The following is an 18799-nucleotide window of genomic DNA, read 5'->3' as shown; positions in this document are numbered from 1 at the left end:
AAGTAAATATGTAAAAGCCTACTTGCAAAAATAAAATGAGTTTTGAGTTTTTTGTTTTTCAGATGACCTGACTTTTTAATCGGTATTTTTTTTACTTCAATAATTAAAATATTACTTTAGATTTAAATGGCAACCTGTGTCAGGTTTCTTTGAAACCTACTTCAGGCACCAGTCTCTCACATGTGATAGGAACTAAGCTAAGACTATTAGCACAAGACCTTGTATTTAAGTACGCATGTTTCCTACTTTGTTAAGAGAAATAAACAATTTATTTATAAAAAAAAATGTTTATAAAATGAGCTTTTTTTAAACTTATTATTATGTACCTAACTATTTGTCTAATCTCGCGCACTCTTATACCGCGTGTGGACTATACCGTTTCATCAATTCAGGGAGTGCGCGGGCGCTGCTTGATCCAGTGTCTCTTAAACAACGGTGACAGACAGACATTATTGTTTGAACAATCGCCAGTTTACTGACCGTGGAGTGTATAATGGCGTCGGACGCGAACAAAATACCAATTGTTACAATTCTGTGCTTTTTATTGGGTGAGTTTTAATTAACTTATTGTTTTGATTACAATATCAAATATTTAACAAAGCTTTGAAATGTGTGTCCGTTTTGTTTTGATTTATACAATATCAATTAACTTATGTGTGTCCTATTTTTTATATCGATAAAGTTAATTAGGTACATAAGTTTTCGTGTATCAAAAACCTACATTAATTACCTGAGCGGCCATTAACATACTGCGAATTCTGTAACACAACCCTTAAAGTGAGATCTCCTTTTACGGTTTTTTCAGCTACTTGCATTATAATATAAACATTTACCAAATATTTTTGATAATGCAAGCTATAAAAAGGTATTTATAGCAATGCGGCTCTTTTTATTAAATTAAGTACATACTTATTACATAATGACTGACATTATCGTTTATAAATGTGTATTGGGTCATTCCATAAAAATCTGTATATTTTCGACGTCATTTTGTCCGTGACTTTTTTAAGATGCTTTTGAATACTTTATTAGTGTAAATTATAGGTTATTAATTTATTATGTTATGTCTAAAAGGGCCAGTCACTTTATGCTTTATTTTAGGAGAAATTATAATTTTCAATTTTTTCATACTACATTACTCCTATATGACTTCTAATAAAGTATAAAACTTATAACCTTAACATTTACAGATAAGTTAATATACATAATGTAGTTGTTTTGTTATTATCACTATTGTTGAATGCCAAGCCAATGCAATCACTACTGTTTAAAAAAAAAAAAAAAGAGGTGTATCCTGGTTTAATAGTCTATGGTAGATTTAAGACTTCCGGTCTCTGTGACGTTTTCTGTACTCGGGTTGGATATTATAAAAAGTGTGTCGAGGACATATTAAAATACATTTCGTTAGTAAATCCGTTACTTTTAATTCCATCACAATAGGTTATTGGCCCAGGCACATATCTGTGTAGTGAGAAAGTTAAAGTGATCGCAATAGTATTAGTATTTCTCGCTTCGGTAACGGGTTGCCGGCTTGCACGTGAAGTCGTGAAAGATCTTGTTAAGATCGGACAAGACAGGAAGATAACAATAACGAAATGGAAGGGAATCACAATTCTATTAGATTGGAAGGATCCAACAATTGGAACGTGTGGAAGTTCCAGACACAGGTGCTATTAAGAAGCCAAGGATTGATGGACATCGTTGAGGGACGGTCGGACGCGGAGGAAGGCAGGGCTAAGTCAGATGCCAAAGACGCCAAAGCACAGTCGATAATAGTGTCCAGGATGACCGAGAAGGCGATGCTGCACATCTTAACATGCAGTACATCCGCAGCAATGTGGACCAAGCTGATGAGTGTATACGAGCAGAAATCGGAGACAAGTATACATATATTGCAACAGAGATTCTTTCAATTTAAATTTGAAAGAGGTACAGAAATGGCAGTTTTCCTTTCTAAAATACAGGAGATGCAAAACACATTGAAACAGATGGGAGAGCCAGTATCTGATAAGTTCACCATTACAAAAATCCTGATGTCGCTGCCTGACGAGTACAAACACTTCGTTTCGGCGTGGGAGTCAGCCCCTGAAGAAAAACAAACAGTAGACAATCTGGTTGCTCGGTTATTAATAGAGGAAGAAAGAATAAATGAGAAAAATGAAGAAGTTACTACATCTAATTCGTCGGCATTCCTGGTTAAATCTAAGAAGAACGTGAAGTGTTACAAGTGTAACAAACTTGGACATTACAAAAGTGAATGTAGGGTGAACAATAACAGTGAAGGGAACTCAAATAATATCAATAACAAGTGTTTCTATTGTGGTAAAATGGGACATAAAAAAGCGCAGTGTTGGTTTAGGAAAAACAGTGACAATAAGAAAAGTAATGCGTTTGTAGTGTCAGCTTCAGGACATTATCAGAAATCAGAATGGCTAGTGGACTCCGGAGCCAGTGAACACATGTGCTGTGACCGCGCTTTGTTTACATCTCTGACAAGCGCTACTCAAAAATCAGTGATACTAGGAAATGGTGACTCAATTAGTGTGTTAGGATGTGGACTAGTGGCTGTACAAGTTCATAACGGGAAAGAATGGATTGATACCACCATGGACAATGTGTTATACGTTCCGGACCTTAAAACCAATCTCTTTGCGGTAAACTGTGCGTCTGACAAAGGTTATGTCATGGTGACAGATGACAGATCGTGTAGGTTCATCAAAAACAACAATGTTTGTGCGATTGCTAAACGACATGGGAACTCATATTACATGGTTTTTCGCTACAAAAACCAAGTGGCTAGTGTTGCAAAAGCAGTGGACAATAATCTCTATCAGTGGCACGAAAGGTTAGCGCACCAAAACTTCGAACATGTGAAAAAGTTACTTACGAAAAACGACATCAATGTGAACACAACTTCGTTGCCCAAGTGCGAAGGTTGTCTTCAAGGGAAGATACATAGATTATCGTTCCATAACAGCGAGAGTGTCAGCACTAGAACCTGTGAACTGATCCATGCGGATACATGTGGCCCCATGGAGGAAACATCTGTTGGAGGGTCAAGATACTTTGTGGTCTTGAAGGACGACTTCTCAAGTTATAGACACGTATACTTTGTCAAGAATAAGCACGAGATTAAGAACTGCATAGCTGATTTCATAAATAAAGCTGAGAACACAACTGGTAATAAAGTGAAAACTTTTAGAAGTGACAACGGGCTTGAGTTTGTCAATAAAGAAGTCAAGGAATTGTTTTCAAAGCATGGAATAACTCACCAAACAAGCACACCTTATTGTCCAGAACAAAATGGCAAGGCTGAGCGGGAAAACAGAACACTGGTGGAGGCAGCACGAACCATGCTCTATGCCAAGAACATGCCGAAGAAACTGTGGGCGGAGGCGGTCCATACAGCTGCATTTGTGCTCAATAGAACGGGGAAGAGCAAAAATAGTGAGAAAACCCCATACGAGCTGTGGACTGGCAAGAGTTTCGATATCCATCTATTGAAGGCTTTCGGCACACCGGCTTATGTGCACATACCAAAGGAAAGACGAAGGAAATGGGACAAGAAAGGCGAAAAGGGATACATGGTTGGTTATGGCGAAAACGTGAAAGGCTACAGAGTCTATTTTGCAGAGAAAAATATAGTAGAAATAAAGAGAGATGTGGTTTTCTTAGAAGAAGAAGTACAGAGTGAAAGCAGAGAGCCAGTGGTAAAGTTGGATTTGGATTGCAATGTGGAGGATGAGGAACAGGAAGATGATGGAGCATGTGAACCTCGAAGTGATGTTGAAATAAGTACAGGAGAAGACACAGAGATTGAGAATGAAACTGAAGTGAGTGAATATGAGCCATGTATTGATGAAGGTGATAGTTCAATGGAGTTGGTGGATGAAAGAGAGGTACGTCGTGATAGGAGCAGGCGGATCAGAAAGCAGAACAAATTTTACTGCTGCCATAATGTCTACAGCGAAGAAAATGAGCCAACAACCTATGAGCAGGCTATGAAAAGGAGTGATTCCAGCAAATGGAGTGAGGCTGTAAGTAAAGAGCTGCAGACATTGAAAGACAACAACACGTGGACAGTCTGTGAGTATCCTGTGGACAAAGACATTGTGAGTAGCAAATGGGTTTTTAAAATTAAACAATTTAGCGATGGTAAACATCAGTATAAAGCACGTCTGGTAGCTCGGGGCTTTGAACAGTCAGATATTTTAGATATTAATGAGCTCTATGCTCCAGTAGCAAAGTTGACAACTTTTCGTTTGTTCATGGTAATTGCAACTAAACTTATGTTACCTGTTTATCAGATGGATGTAACTGGGGCTTTCCTTTATGGGGAACTAGATGAAGAGGTTTATCTCAGACTACCAGAGGGGGCTTATACTGATAATAATAAGATTGTAAAACTAAATAAGTCATTGTACGGTTTAAAAAAATCTCCCAAATACTGGAATGATAAATTTAACTCAATTATGCAAAAAGAAGGTTTTAAGAGATCCATAAGTGATTCATGCTTGTATTCAAAATGTCAGAATGGTAATAAAATGTATGTTTTGCTGTATGTTGACGATTTGCTCATGTTTGGAACTGATGAAAATTGGATTAATGACTTTAAATTAAAGCTTTGCAGTGAATTTGAAATGAAAGATCTAGGGAGGGTGTCTAATTTTCTTGGGATAAATGTAAAACAAAACTTAAATACAGGAGTAACAACATTAAGTCAAAGTAGTTATCTGTTAAATGTTCTTAAAAAATATAAAATGGAAAATTGTAAGCCAATGAATACACCCATGGATGTTAACTTTAATTGTAAAATGTTGAATAACCAAAATTGCAAACCTTTACCTGAAGTTGAAAGATTGTGTAGACAAATGATAGGGTCACTCATGTATGCAGTTTTAGCTACAAGACCAGATTTATGTATTCCTGTTGCTATATTGAGCCGTTATCAAAACCAAGCAAATGATGTTTTATTGACTGCTTTAAAAAGGGTCTTAAGATATGTGAAGCATACTATAAATTATGAGTTAATTCTTAAACCAGAAAATGTACCATTGTTGGGTTATTGTGATGCTGATTGGGCGGGTAACTTAAAAGATAGAAAGTCAACAACTGGGTACTGTTTCAAGTTTTCTGATTGTCTTATTTCTTGGTGTTCCAAAAAGCAACTTTCAGTAAGTTTATCCTCAACTGAATCTGAATATGTGGCTTTAAGTATGGCAAGTAGTGAAGCATGTTGGTTGAAAAATTTATTGAAAGATTTTGATATAAATGTAAATTATGCTGTGAAAATATTGTGTGATAACCAGTCTGCTATAACAGTTGCTAGTACAGACAGTTTGAAAAGATTAAAACATATAGATATTCGCTACCACTATATTAAGGAGTTAGTTAAAAATAAACAAATATGTTTGGAATATATTAAAACTGAGGAACAAATTGCTGACATGTTTACTAAGCCATTAGAAAGGGATTTAATTTTAAAGTTTACTAAAAGCTGTGGCATAAATGTATAAAATTAATAATGTAGAGTAATGAAAATAATACAGTGTAGTTCAGACTTCAGTTAAAGTAATTAATAAAATATAAGAAGTATAAGTTTAAGAAGTATAAGTGTAACAAGGATAAGTATAACAAGTATAAGTGTAACAAGGATAAGTATAACAAGTATAAGTTTAAGAAGTATAAGTATATAAGTTGAAAATTTAAGAATTTAAGTTTATGAGAAGCAAAAAAAATGTTATTTTTGTTTAATTTTTTTTTAAATGTAGTAATTACATTGAGGGGGGGTGTTGAATGCCAAGCCAATGCAATCACTACTGTTTAAAAAAAAAAAAAAGAGGTGTATCCTGGTTTAATAGTCTATGGTAGATTTAAGACTTCCGGTCTCTGTGACGTTTTCTGTACTCGGGTTGGATATTATAAAAAGTGTGTCGAGGACATATTAAAATACATTTCGTTAGTAAATCCGTTACTTTTAATTCCATCACAACAACTATATAAAAAACATCATTCCTTAACTAGTAATTTAGTCCCAAGTGCCGTTTAAAGCTAGGGCCTGACGCTCTAGGGACTGACGATTTGGAGTAAAACTTAACACAAATGCAGATTAACTTTATATTATAAGATGCTTAATACGATGTGCCGAAAATAGCCAAAAAACCACACGTAAATACTATTAAATTATATACAATTTCCTATTGTAATCAATAAAGCTACTCAACTAGGGACTGACGAAGTGACTGGATTAACACATGTTTCCCCAACAACTGGCACGTTTGCACTAATTCAAAAAACGGCTACCGCAAAGCCAGTATGGTCTGAGGATAACTTCGTATCGTACTTTAAACTCAACTAAATGTCATTCACTCTAAATACATATTAAAGCGCAAAATTATAAAATCAGTGCGTGGCGAGGGAATGACGCTAAAAGCTGTAGACCATTTTTCAACTAAAGAAAATCAAATTATTGTTTATTGAAACCGCAAAATATTAATAAAATTTGATGTAATATACATTTAAATACATTATTCGTTAATTAAAACAAAGGATAAAGTTGATGTTTTTTATAAATGTGGGTCCCAAAACACAAACTTTTGGAGTACGGACATGCCTAGGGAATGACGTTTTGGGTCGTTCAAAAGTAATTTAAGATGTTTTAAAAATAGTTTCAAAAAATATAAATGGGTGATGAATAAAGCACATTGCGAGCTGTTATTTAACAATTTTGGAATAAAATATTAACAAATATTTCATGTGAAATGTGGCGCGGACTAAGAGTTGACATATTTTTGTGGAATGACCCATTAACTAACTCTACTCAATATTACTAATAAGTAATAACAAAATGATTTATCATCATGAAAGCTCTCCTCAACCGCCTGATTTCATACAATTATCCCAAATTGATGGATCATTAATTGCTTTATTGGACAACACTTTCGATAAAGCTCTGTGGACAAAAACGTACTCGTTTAATACGCATTAAAGCTCTCACATTAAAGCACAATCTATTTATCTTTTAAAGCACTTGTTAATTCGTCATGTAGACATGCATAATGGAATATATTGGCTCCAAAAGCAAAGAATTATGTACAAAATGTTGTGAACATAGCGAAAAACTATTTAATTTTGTATTATAACCGTACATTTTCATTAGAGAGATCATTTACAAATGCACTGAACAACGTTTATGTTTAACTGTGGCTATGTAATGGGCAGTATATAGTGTGAATAGATGTTTTGGAAGGCTAAAACAGGACATTTCAAATGTTTTCAAACACCAGGACGTTTCAAACACCTTACAACGTATACCTAGCCAACGAGTACCTACAATAAGACCGCATAAATTGTATCTTTTCGATTTTGTATCCCTTTTTTGCCCGTTTTGTGTGGTGTACAATAAGGAATATCTAGTACTAGCTTTCCGCCCGCGGCTTCGCCCGCGTGGAATTTTATCTGTCACGGAAAACTTTATCGCGCGCGTCCCTGTTTCAAAAATCGGGATAAAAACTATCCTATGTCCTTTCCCGGGACTCAAACTATATGACGGTTCAGTGGTTTAGGCGTGAAAGCAAGACAGACAGACAGAGTTACTTTCGTATTTATAATATTATTATAAGTAGATTTGTCTATCTGCACATACAATAAGTACGAACAATAAACAGGGGTGTATACTAATAATGGCAAGGCAATAAAAAGTAACCGTTTTCCTTCCTAACAAAGGTCAAATTATATCTTCGCGAAATTGATTAAGCAATTTCGTCTTACCCTCCAGTATGCAATGCACCAGTTGCTCGTTGTATGTTTTTTCTCATAAGAAAGCACGCAAGGGCAGTTGTTGTAATAATGCTCAATTAAAATCAATTACAGTGGACGTCCATAACCAGCTTTATGACTCTGTAATGCCGGCTGATGGTACACATTAAATGCACATTCGTATATACTTTACTATTCGTATATAATAATAATAATAATAATAAATCTTTGGACAATTTCACACAGCGCCAGCTAGCCCCAAAGTAAGCAACTTAATGCTTGTGTTATGGGTGCTAGCTTAACGGATATACTACTTATACATATACTTTTTTTTTTAAATACATAAATATTATACATAGTCACACCCAGATAATTAAAATGCATAAAACGGTGATAGATAATGGTATTTTTTGTCTTTACTTTAATGTTTCATCTATACTAATATTATAAATGCGAAAGTAAGTCTGTCTGTCTGTATCGCTTTCACGCCTAAACCACTGAACCGATTTTTGATGAAAGGCATAGAGATAGTTTGAGTCCCGGGAAAGGACATAGGATAGTTTTATCCCGGTTTTTGAAACAAAGTTTTTCTGTCACAGATAAAATTAGTTATCTATAATTAGGAACTGTTCATTTTGCTGCTATTGCCTACAGTTCAATCTGTAGACAAAGCTAAACGTTTTTCAATACCTATTATATTTTTATTGACATGATAAGTAACTATGTTTACAAAACGTGCAAGTGATAATTTCTGTTTTAAAGACATTATTATGATATCATAATGAATTAATGTCGAAAGTATTCACATTTCGAATATCCGTAGTATTTTAATTTGGTAGCAAATCAGACTCTACATTTTATGCGCCTAATACTAAAGTAAATAAGATACGTATTTCAAAATAGCCTCAGACTACAGACTTTTTGTCAGCCGATAGTTGGGTCGGTCTGTTAAGCAGTATGGATATGTATGAAAGTGCGCACATTACACCAATTGATTCTTCATATAAATTAGAATCGGGCCCAACTATCGGCCGACTAAAAGTCGGTGGTCTGCGCCTAGGCTTAGCTTGATGTACGCTCGTATATTATGTCCCTATAGTCCAGGGGTGGCCAACCGGTCGATCGCGACTATTAGTCCAGTCGATCGTGGCAAGACCAAAAAAAGCTACATAATTGTGTGCTAAACTATGCTGTTTCATTTAAAATTTCAAGATGTAAGTGGTAAATGCCCAGGGTTTCGTTACTAAACAGTAGATCTTATGTCTAATCAAGTTGGCCACCCCTGCTATAATCTATGTTAGTGATACTACATGTCCCAAAGAAAAAAATATGTCAACACGTCACAACCCGTACCCAACCCTCTTTGGACGACCCAATTAAAATTATACAGACTCAGTCAAAACGGCAGAAAACTCAGCTCGAAAAATGTATGAAATGCGATACGCGAACAACTTTTGTTTTACTTTCTCGGAAAGTATTTTGCTGGCCATTTTTAGGAGTATAACGAAATATAAACACGAATGGTACATCATGTTAAATGTGCTCATAATTAGTACTCAACTTTTTCTTAAATAAGCTCTTCTTAGCACTTACTAAATCTTGGTCGCAAAACGCTGGCAAAGATTAAGGCAACTCCTTGCTTTTGTTTTCTTTCCAAAATTTACAATATATTTACAGTAATAATTTCTATACCAGTGATGGCCAAGAGGTCGACCGCGCTCTACCGGTCGACCGCTAAGACGATTTTGGTAGCCCGCGAGAGTTAAATAAACTGAACAAATTGATTGACAATGAAAAATGTTTTATATCACCCTCTAAACCGTGCCTTGCAGTCGACCGCAACAAATATTTTCGAGCATAAGTAGACCTCACGGGACAAAAATTTGGCCACCCCTGATCAATACGAATAAAGAATATTTCAACTTTAAAAGCGCAAGGAAGTTAACGTCTCTCATTCGCCCGTAACTCAAACTCATGGTATTTGGTGAACATAAACAATGTCACCATACTCAAGATTATCCGGTTCCTAAACAGTTTCCGCGTATTCATGAAGGAGATACGAATGACATGACGCCCTAAATACGCCATATTAAAGTGTTAAGGAGCGCTGCCGACCAATTGAGCAAATTAAGCCGGGACTTAAGTCATAGAGCTCATAGATGGTATAGGTAGAGAACACTTTTTTGGGCACATCGAGTGTTAGCAAAATGATACAATACAAAATATTTTTTTATAAGAAATCCCAGCGGCTAGCGAAAGCATTAACTAAAAAATATTATTAATTGTTAATAATTACATTAAAATTATCACATCGACAAAATATGATTTTACTTTGGTGAAATACCTTTATGTTCGAGTATCTGTGGAACAATAAAAAAGCAAGAATATGTGCGTGCACTATAACTGAATGTCGTCAATGTGAAGTGAAACTTTAATGTAACTTTAAGGATCAAACTGTATGTACATTTTTATTGCAAAATCGCAACAACTACAAAAGAAAACCACAGTGTTCACAGTGTGTATGTTATCTTATAGTCTAAACTTTGATACTGAAGTTATAAATGTTTCAAGATAAATGAAAAATAACAATAACAAACACTACAATTGTACATGTCACTTGTTTAATAACGTTCTATCATAGCGTAAACAGTACCCTCATACACCGCCCATTGCCCTAAGTCAAGTGATCCGCCTGGAGTAGTCAACTAATACGAGCGTTTAATTTGGCTAATTTAAAAAATATAAAACGGCTGGGGGAATGCGTGAACTATGAAATGGTTGCTTGAGTTTATATTAGCTTTAGTACCGTGGTAACCAGTGGATAATAATTGAAATAATGAGTGCTTTTAGTGTTATTCAACTGAAATGCTAGGCCATGTTTTTAAGTTTGAGTAACATAGTGTTTTACGTTATTTACAGCTTATCTAGTGGTATTAATTATACTAAAATTAATAGCACTCTTTTGAAGGAAATAGGAATTAAATGTTTAGGGATACTAATTTGAAATATATTTTCAACAATAAATGCCAACGAATTTGAGTAAAATAAAGTTGGGCGTTGTACAGTCGACAGCACGTCAACGTAAACACTGTGGTATCTTACGTAGTTGCGATAAGGGCGATTTTGCAACGAATATGTATAGCCTGATGTGCTGTCGTCTGTACTTCTGAGTATATTTCAAATTTTACAAAAGTATTCGAGTTTTCCCACTAAAGGTCCTACTTTAGTCCTAAGTATATTGAAATTGAGTAATAAATGTGGCATGCCCTAGAATTGAGTATTGGCAGCTTGGAAATCAAACGAAATTAGAACAAAACTAGAATGTTATTCAGTGGGTAATTTTCTAATGGGCAGTTTACAAGATCTGTAGGGACTAAGTAATACTAAGTAAGTATGCAGACATTTTTAGCACAGGTAATTGATTGATTTAGGGTAAGACTTTAGCCATGCTGTGGTTTGCAATTCGTCATCTCAACATTTAATCATAAAAACTTGCTTATGAAGTTATTAATAAAGCTACGAAGATGGGTAAGGTGCCTTAGAAAGGTAAACAGTTTACCTTTTAACCTGTCAACTATGATGGACGAATTTCAATGTTTATCTCAATCAGGGTCTTAAATCACAGATGTGATCGTTTCAGAATAATATAGGTCTTAAAAGAGCGCATTTTTTTATGTACAACAAGGCAGGTATTTGACCACAATCGCACCTGATGTTAAGTGGGATGCAGTCTAGGATGGTACATATCTGCCCTGTAAGTGCCTATTCACTCTCGCCTTGAAAAGGCCCGGATTATAGTCTTCGGGAAAGACAGCAGCAGGCAGCGAATTCCACTCCCTAGCTGTTCGCATTATAAAAGTCATCGAAACGCTTAGTGCGAGCTGGTGAAATGTTAACAATATAGGGATGGTACGCTAACCTGCGTCTGGTTCCCCAATGATGGAATTATTATTATTTTATTACCTCGACACGTTCACCAGACCACATACAGCCTATTTCCTGCACATTATATTAGAGCACCGCGCAAACGTCTCGATCATTTGCATTAAGTATATTCCGCCCAGCCTGCGTGACCAACATCCGTTTGGGCGGAAAATGTCGACCCATTTACATAATGAATTGTTTAATCCACTCATGTGGATTGTGTTTACTTACTCATGTGCACTAGTGCTTAGATTTCAGTTAGTTTTTATGAATAGGGGATCTCTTCTTCTTCTTTGGTTTATGGCGATTAACTTGCGTTTTTTCGCCACTGAGGGCACGCTATTCCGCATAGAGGATCTCAATCAGCAGTGAGATTTGAAACACCTAATCATGATTACATACATTTTGTAAGTTTGCACTAGGTACTTCTCTTGTTCACTCTATGCATTGAAATAGCTTTATAAATACTTGTGTTTTAGAACTACCCTACTTGTAGCAAAAAGATAATTCGACGCAAGTTTGCATTTTCAGCGACGTAAAAAATCGGAAACTTTATCTATAAGACATGCACGGCCGTATCATTTGGTTTAACCAGTTTAACCATCTGTTATAATTATATTCACACATATCAGAGAAGCCACAGTTCCTCCACCTTCTCGCTCAGTTTAGTATCAGCAGTCAGTACTCAGTTCAAGGAGTTTCAATGATACGTCCGTGATTGCCGGCCCGTGAAGAGCGAACACGTTGACAGAACTGTGGATTCACAGTTGTATGAATCGACTATTAATTTATTACTTTATTCATTTTAGCGCTAGTCAAAGCCACAAAAGTAGACATCACACAGCAATGGAAGCCCGATTTCGGGTGGGAGGTGACCTGCTCCTGGAACCTCTACATGAACGACACTCTACAGTCCGTCAACTTGAGCAAGAATAAGCAGCAGTTCTTCATATTCAGACCTTATGTAAGGAGATTTACATTCAACATTTTATTTATTTATATTAGGAAGACCAGACCAACTACGATATAAAAATATAATGATTGGAAGAGGCCTATGTTCAGCAGTGGATGGCTGAAATGACAGAAAGGTTTTTTACAGGGAGTTTGTTGGGAGTTTTTAAAAGATTGTTTGTCATTCACCTTCAATTTTATTTTTACCCAAATGGTCCTATTCAAACTATAGGTTTACAAATTAGGTGTAGACTTAAGTTAATTAGTTACTTAATTGACTGTCAAGCTGTAGATCCTGGCTACACAGGAGTTGCAGCGGTGGGATCGAGAGGAGAGAACAGTCCCGTTATGTTATCATTAATTAAGCAGGTACATAAGCACCTGTGTCAGAGAAAGCTCTTCCTTAGCTACTTACATTGAAAAAATATTGGTAAAATTTATACTATTGGCACATATGTATTATTTACTCACTGATATGAAATAATATATCTGATCGGCATGATATGTTTTTATGTAAAAATAAACCTAATTGCCCTTGTATTTGGGAACGGATGGCGTAAATGAGTGTTCTAGTCGAGTTAATAAGCTAATTACCAAACATGACACAATTCCAGTTCCCGTTACGTGTGTCGTCCTTGCGAAAGAACAAACCCATTAAACTTACAGGCCTAACGAGTTTTCAGGAAATTTAATTAAAATACAACCGTAAACACGTTTTATTGCCTACCTATTTAGCTATTCATCCTACAGAGGGCCTAGTGTTAGTTTTCATCAAAAGCGCTCACTAGTGAGCACGTCAAAAAATGACATTAAATGTATAACGGATTGTACAGCGCCCCTAGCGGGAAACGTTCAAAAACTAAAAGCTTTTGATGTAAACTCACACTCAGTCCACTGGTTCTATCGTTCTATAACTATAGACACTCCGCAGACTGGACTTTTAGTCGGTCGATAGTTGGGCCTGATTCTAATTTGTATGAAGAATCAGCCGATACCGTTGTGCGCACTTCCATACTGATTAACAGCCCGACCCAACTATCGGCCGACAAAGTCGGTGGTCTGCGCCTAGCCTCAATTGTTCACCCAGCCCGCCTAACGTTTCACTTATTAATCTGTCTAAAAACTGTAGTGGTTTTATTCATTTTACTAACTAACGTTTCCGGACCAATACGACCTGCAAGCTTTCAAAAAGAGAGCGTATCTTCACCTTAAAGGCCGGCAACGCACCTGTAACGCCATTGGGACTGCGGGCGTCTATGGGCGACGGGAATCACTTACCATCAGGTGATCCGTCTGCTCGTTTGCCTCCTGTCACATAAAAAACTTTCATTCTTCAAAATAAATTACATATAATGCCATCACCTCTCAGTGAACTTTGATAACACTCCATTTTTTGCTCTACATTAAAAAAAAATATATTACAGAATGAGTACGGGAACCTCCGAAAGACTCAAACTTGGGACCTAGCGGAATCCATCATAAAGGTGGACTGCGTGGAGGCGGTCGACAGCGGTATCAAGGGCAAATGTGTCCTGTCTATAGAACCCCAAGTCCCTCCGAAGAAAGATTTCTCTTTCGGCTGCGAAGTTTCAGGGGAGAGACCATATTTTAGGATGGCACACCAAGAAATTGTTGTTGAAGCGTTAAGTGAGTATTTTAACAACCATAGGTCTTAACTCAGCCAGTGTCTGAGGTATGAGAGCGTCACGGAAGGGGTACATAACATTGACATATATTATGACGTGACAGCATATAATCTGAAGCATTATCTGAAGTCTCCCAGACGTTTGACGCGAACAAACGAGAACAGACACTGACTGAGTCAAGCGCTAAATCTGTAGATCAGGGATGTTATGGATATCCGTAACCGTAACCGAAACTTTCAGATATCCGAAATAAAAAAATATCCGAAACCGTAACCGATTCAAAATTTTCGGATAGTTTCGGATGTAGTCAGTTTAAATTGTTTTTTGTATAGCATTCTATGTAAATGCATAATAACAGCCTGATTTACCTTTATAATTCCATCTAGCATCAATTTTTATTTTTTTATTACTTTAAATTCGTGTGCGGCCATGAATGAACCGTGTTGAACAACTATTGCAAATTGCATTCTAAAGCACAGATATCTGTACGTACACCGTAACCGAAACTTTCGGATATCCGAAATAAATAAATATTCGTAACCGTGACCGAAACCGGTATAATATTATTTCTATATCCGTAACCGTATCCATAACCGAAACTACATAATTATCCGTAACATCCCTACAATAGATGGCATTTAATTTTGTGAAACCGCGTTTTTTTCAAGCGCTGTCAACGCGGTGGTGCAAGTTGCAAATGTAACGCGCTATGTACGCGATAATATGTTATCGCAATCAATATAACTATGCAGCAAAACAACTTAATTTAGCAGCGCCTAAAAATGTATTGTGCATGGACTCGCTTATAAAAGAAGATGAGTTCAAGTAAACGTCTATGCCAATAATACTGAAAATAATTTCAGTTCCACCCAGCAATGCTGAGATGAAAGCGGTGACGTCAGAATTCGGCCGAGTAACGTTGAACTGCACCTCCAGTGGACTACCAGCTCCGAGTATAATATGGACTGTTGATGGAGAAACACAAAGGGTAATTTTCATGATTTACCCTTAAATAAATTAAGGGAGTAGACTATTATTACACTTCATATAACTTTAACAAACAACTTTGAACGATAGATGCTTAGTTTTTCTAGTTCCATTTTTCTATTTAGTTTAACTTTTACTTACAAATAGTTATTTATAAGACACCTCTCTATCAAACATTTCAAAACTCTCTCTCTCTCTAACATTGTTTAGATAAAATGCAATTGGTTTAGAAAATTGGTCATACCCAAAGAAAAAATACTTTCTTTTATACAGGGTGTTAGGTAAATGAGTATATGAGCCGACACTAGCCCATGTTAACATGGTCATATAAATGGAATGGTGAAGTCAGAAAATTGATATCTTCATTTTAATTTTTTTAATTTTCATACAAAATAAATTTTATAAAATCCGATTTGTATGAAAATTAAAATAATTAAAATGAAGATATCAATTTTCTGACTTCACCATACCATTTATATGACCATGTTAACATGGGCTAGTGTCGGCTCATATACCCATTTACCTAACACCCTGTAGAGTCAGTGCTTGAGGTATGGGAACAGAAAGGGAAGGGAATGTCACCCACATTGACAAAAAAAATATGACGTGAAAAATCGGAATCGCATTTGAAGTCTCACTGACGTTTGACATCACAAAAACACCCCCCCGTGCCGCTCCCATACCTCAGGCACTGACTAAGTAAGCGCTAGATTTTGCTAAAGCCTGGTCCGTAATTATATTGCTGTCGCGACTGTGCGACTGGCACCCGCAGTGAGTGTGCGAGCGCGATAGCAACATAATTACGCGCGAGCGATAAGGATGGGTAGCTTGGGGTCATTGGACAAAATTCTACGTGCTCACGGACCAGACAATAGATCTGTAAGTGAAAGGCTGGCAACGCACCTGTAACTCCCCCAGGGCTGCGGGTGTCTATGGGCGTCGGTAATAATTTACCATCAGGTGATGGTGAACCGACCGACCGACGATCTGGTGAAGGTCGCGGGAAGTACCTGGATGCAAGCGGCGCAGGACCGGTCTTTGTGGAAATCCTTGGGGGAGGCCTTTGTCCAGCAGTGGACGTCTTTCGGCTGAAACGACGATGGTGAACCGTGATCGTCCCTTAAAAATAACCTGTAAAACGCCCATTTTTCCAGATACCCCACGACTTCCACAGCACACCGGTATGGAACGCCACATCCAAGTTCTGGGACGTGTGGTCCTCCATCACGCCGCCTCCAGAAGTGCTGGACAAAATTCAATGCACGCCAGAAGTAATAAAGGGCCACCAAGTCGTGAAGGGAGCATCGGCGCAGTACAACGACGCGCAGAAACAGATTTTAGGTAAATTATAACTGTACTTATAGTCAAACGATTCTGAAACGTCAAGTGGCAAAAATCGGCACTTACCTAATATTGATAGCAGCGCCCTCCTGTAAATGTCATAATAGGCTAGTTTCCAAAAAAATTTTTTTTAGTCCGTAATGTTTATAATTGAAAAATATTGGACACGTATATTTTTATTTGTCAATCAAACATATAATTACAAAGTTATTGTGCGTTGAAGTTCCACACGACGTCACAAAGTGCCGCACTTTTAAGCACTCATTGACGTCACGGGCCTCTTCTTTTGAACTTTGGCGCGCTTTATCTCTTAAAATTTTCATTAGTTTGAAAAATACGTATAGAGTATTTTTAATAAGTTAACTGACGGACTAATTATAACTCTTGCTTTTATACCCAGGAAACATCCCTAAACGTGGCACAAATTTTGAAATTTGAAAAGGGATTAATAGACATATTTTATCAAAATCGGTATAACCGTTTGAGTCCTCAGTTTTTAAATCAGTACAGCACAGACTAATTTTTGATGCCAAATAATTTCTGATATTTTAAGCCTAGGAGCAGACCACCGATTTTTAGTTGGCCGATAGTTGGGACCCGATTCTAATTTGTATGAAGACTCAATCGGTGTAATGTGCGCACTTCCATACATGCCCATACTGATTAACTGCCCGACTATACTATCGGCCGATAAAAAATCGGTCTGCGCCTAGGCTAAGTCTTTCGAGAAACATTTCAATAAAAACATCTCATTATTTTTCAGATGGGACGATACTTATCATCAGTGCAATGATTTTGTTGTTATTATAAAATAAATTGAGGTAATAATTTGGATACTTAATAAAAAACATTTGTTCGTTTGTTGTTTTTATTTTCGGTAGATTATTCTTATCGTTGTAAACGACTATTAAATTAAGCTGCAGACACACTTGACTGAGATTTAAGAATAGAAGAATAATTTAATTTCCGAACGTGAGGTAGAAATAGGTCATAAGGTATATGCCATCAGAGACCTTTACTTCAAATAAAGTAGGTAACAACAGATAGGTATAACTCATTTATTTATTGTCAGGAATTGAGAATTTGGTACTAAAAGCTTATCAAATTAATTTTAATTTAGAAGAATTAAATGAACAAGCAAACTTGATAATACTTTATGACTGTAAATAAAAAGACGCACAAGTGTAACTGCAGCTTAATATTCTTATTGCATAAATCGTTTTTGGCTTGTTAATTTTATTACTGTTTAAGATATTACACAATGAGTTTACAGTGTTCATTATCTTATTTTATAATTACCTATAGGTAACAAACAACAATGAGTTCATGTTTCACGAAGTACCTATTAAAAACTTACACAATTTTAATGAAACTGTTAATCTATTTTATGTGCGACATTTAATTAAATTAAGTATAATATTATTATTAAATGTGTTAATTTAAAACGTGCTTATACAATTGTAAATAATAAACACTGGACGTTATAATAGTAAATATGAATTAGTTTTGTAAAAGAGAACGTATAATAAAATATCTTTTTATGATTTGTAAATTAATAGATAGGGTTCTGAAGAAATATAATTTAGTGAATAAGTTTTTAGGTGCCATTTAGTTGAAGTTGAAATAAAACAAATCAGGAACAATGGTTGTTTTACCGTCTGAATACCACTCCATGTGTTTAAGTAAATTCAAATACCTTCTTAACAGGACTGTTCCATAAGCAGCCCTGTATTTTTCTAACCAATTCAACTAAATGACCTTTTAATAGACATAATAATAAATAAGTAATGTTTGAATGTTAATATTACACTAAACAAGAGGTAGGCCTGATATTTAAGACATTCAAACGATGAATAATGAGGTTGATTAATGATCTCTAATAATATTACTATCACAGTGCCATCACTCTTCATGTCGGTGAATTCATTATCAAGTTAGTTGAATGGTCAATCAATATCATCATCATCATTTCAGCCACAGGACGTCCACTGCTGAACATAGGCCTCCCCCAATGACTTCCACATCGCACGGTTGGTAGCGGCCTGCATCCAGCGCCTTCCCGCTACCTTTATCAGGTCATCGGTCCACCTTGTGGGTGGACGTCCCACGCTGCGTTTTCCGGTACGTGGCCTCCATTCCAGAACCTTGCTGCCCCATCGGCCGTCAGTTCTGCGTACTATGTGCCCAGCCCA

The 18799-nt window shown here is 36.3% G+C and overlaps 1 protein-coding gene across 1 annotated transcript; it reads left to right on the top strand.

Annotated features, from left to right (window-relative positions):
* The first annotated feature begins 402 nt into the window (after positions 1–402).
* On the top strand, positions 403–17467 carry LOC135077978 (uncharacterized). Its single transcript, XM_063972517.1, has 6 exons — positions 403–548; positions 12492–12646; positions 14058–14280; positions 15143–15267; positions 16421–16607; positions 17371–17467. The coding sequence occupies exons 1-6, from the start codon at positions 494–496 to the stop codon at positions 17415–17417; spliced, it is 792 nt and encodes a 263-aa protein (XP_063828587.1). The 5' UTR covers positions 403–493; the 3' UTR covers positions 17418–17467.
* The last annotated feature ends 1332 nt before the right edge of the window (positions 17468–18799 follow it).

Source organism: Ostrinia nubilalis, chromosome 14, assembly GCF_963855985.1.
Source record: "Ostrinia nubilalis chromosome 14, ilOstNubi1.1, whole genome shotgun sequence".
Taxonomy (NCBI): Eukaryota; Metazoa; Arthropoda; class Insecta; order Lepidoptera; family Crambidae; genus Ostrinia; species Ostrinia nubilalis.
This window is presented reverse-complemented; position numbering and strand designations above follow the sequence as displayed.

Bases quoted from the DNA above. Each gene is read 5' to 3' on its own strand.
- LOC135077978 (XM_063972517.1), top strand. From the start codon at position 494: ATGGCGTCGGACGCGAACAAAATACCAATTGTTACAATTCTGTGCTTT. The intron at 549-12,491 runs GTGAGTTTTAAT...TATTCATTTTAG, and splicing joins AATTCTGTGCTTTTTATTGG to CGCTAGTCAAAGCCACAAAA. The intron at 16,608-17,370 runs GTAAATTATAAC...ATTATTTTTCAG, and splicing joins CGCGCAGAAACAGATTTTAG to ATGGGACGATACTTATCATC.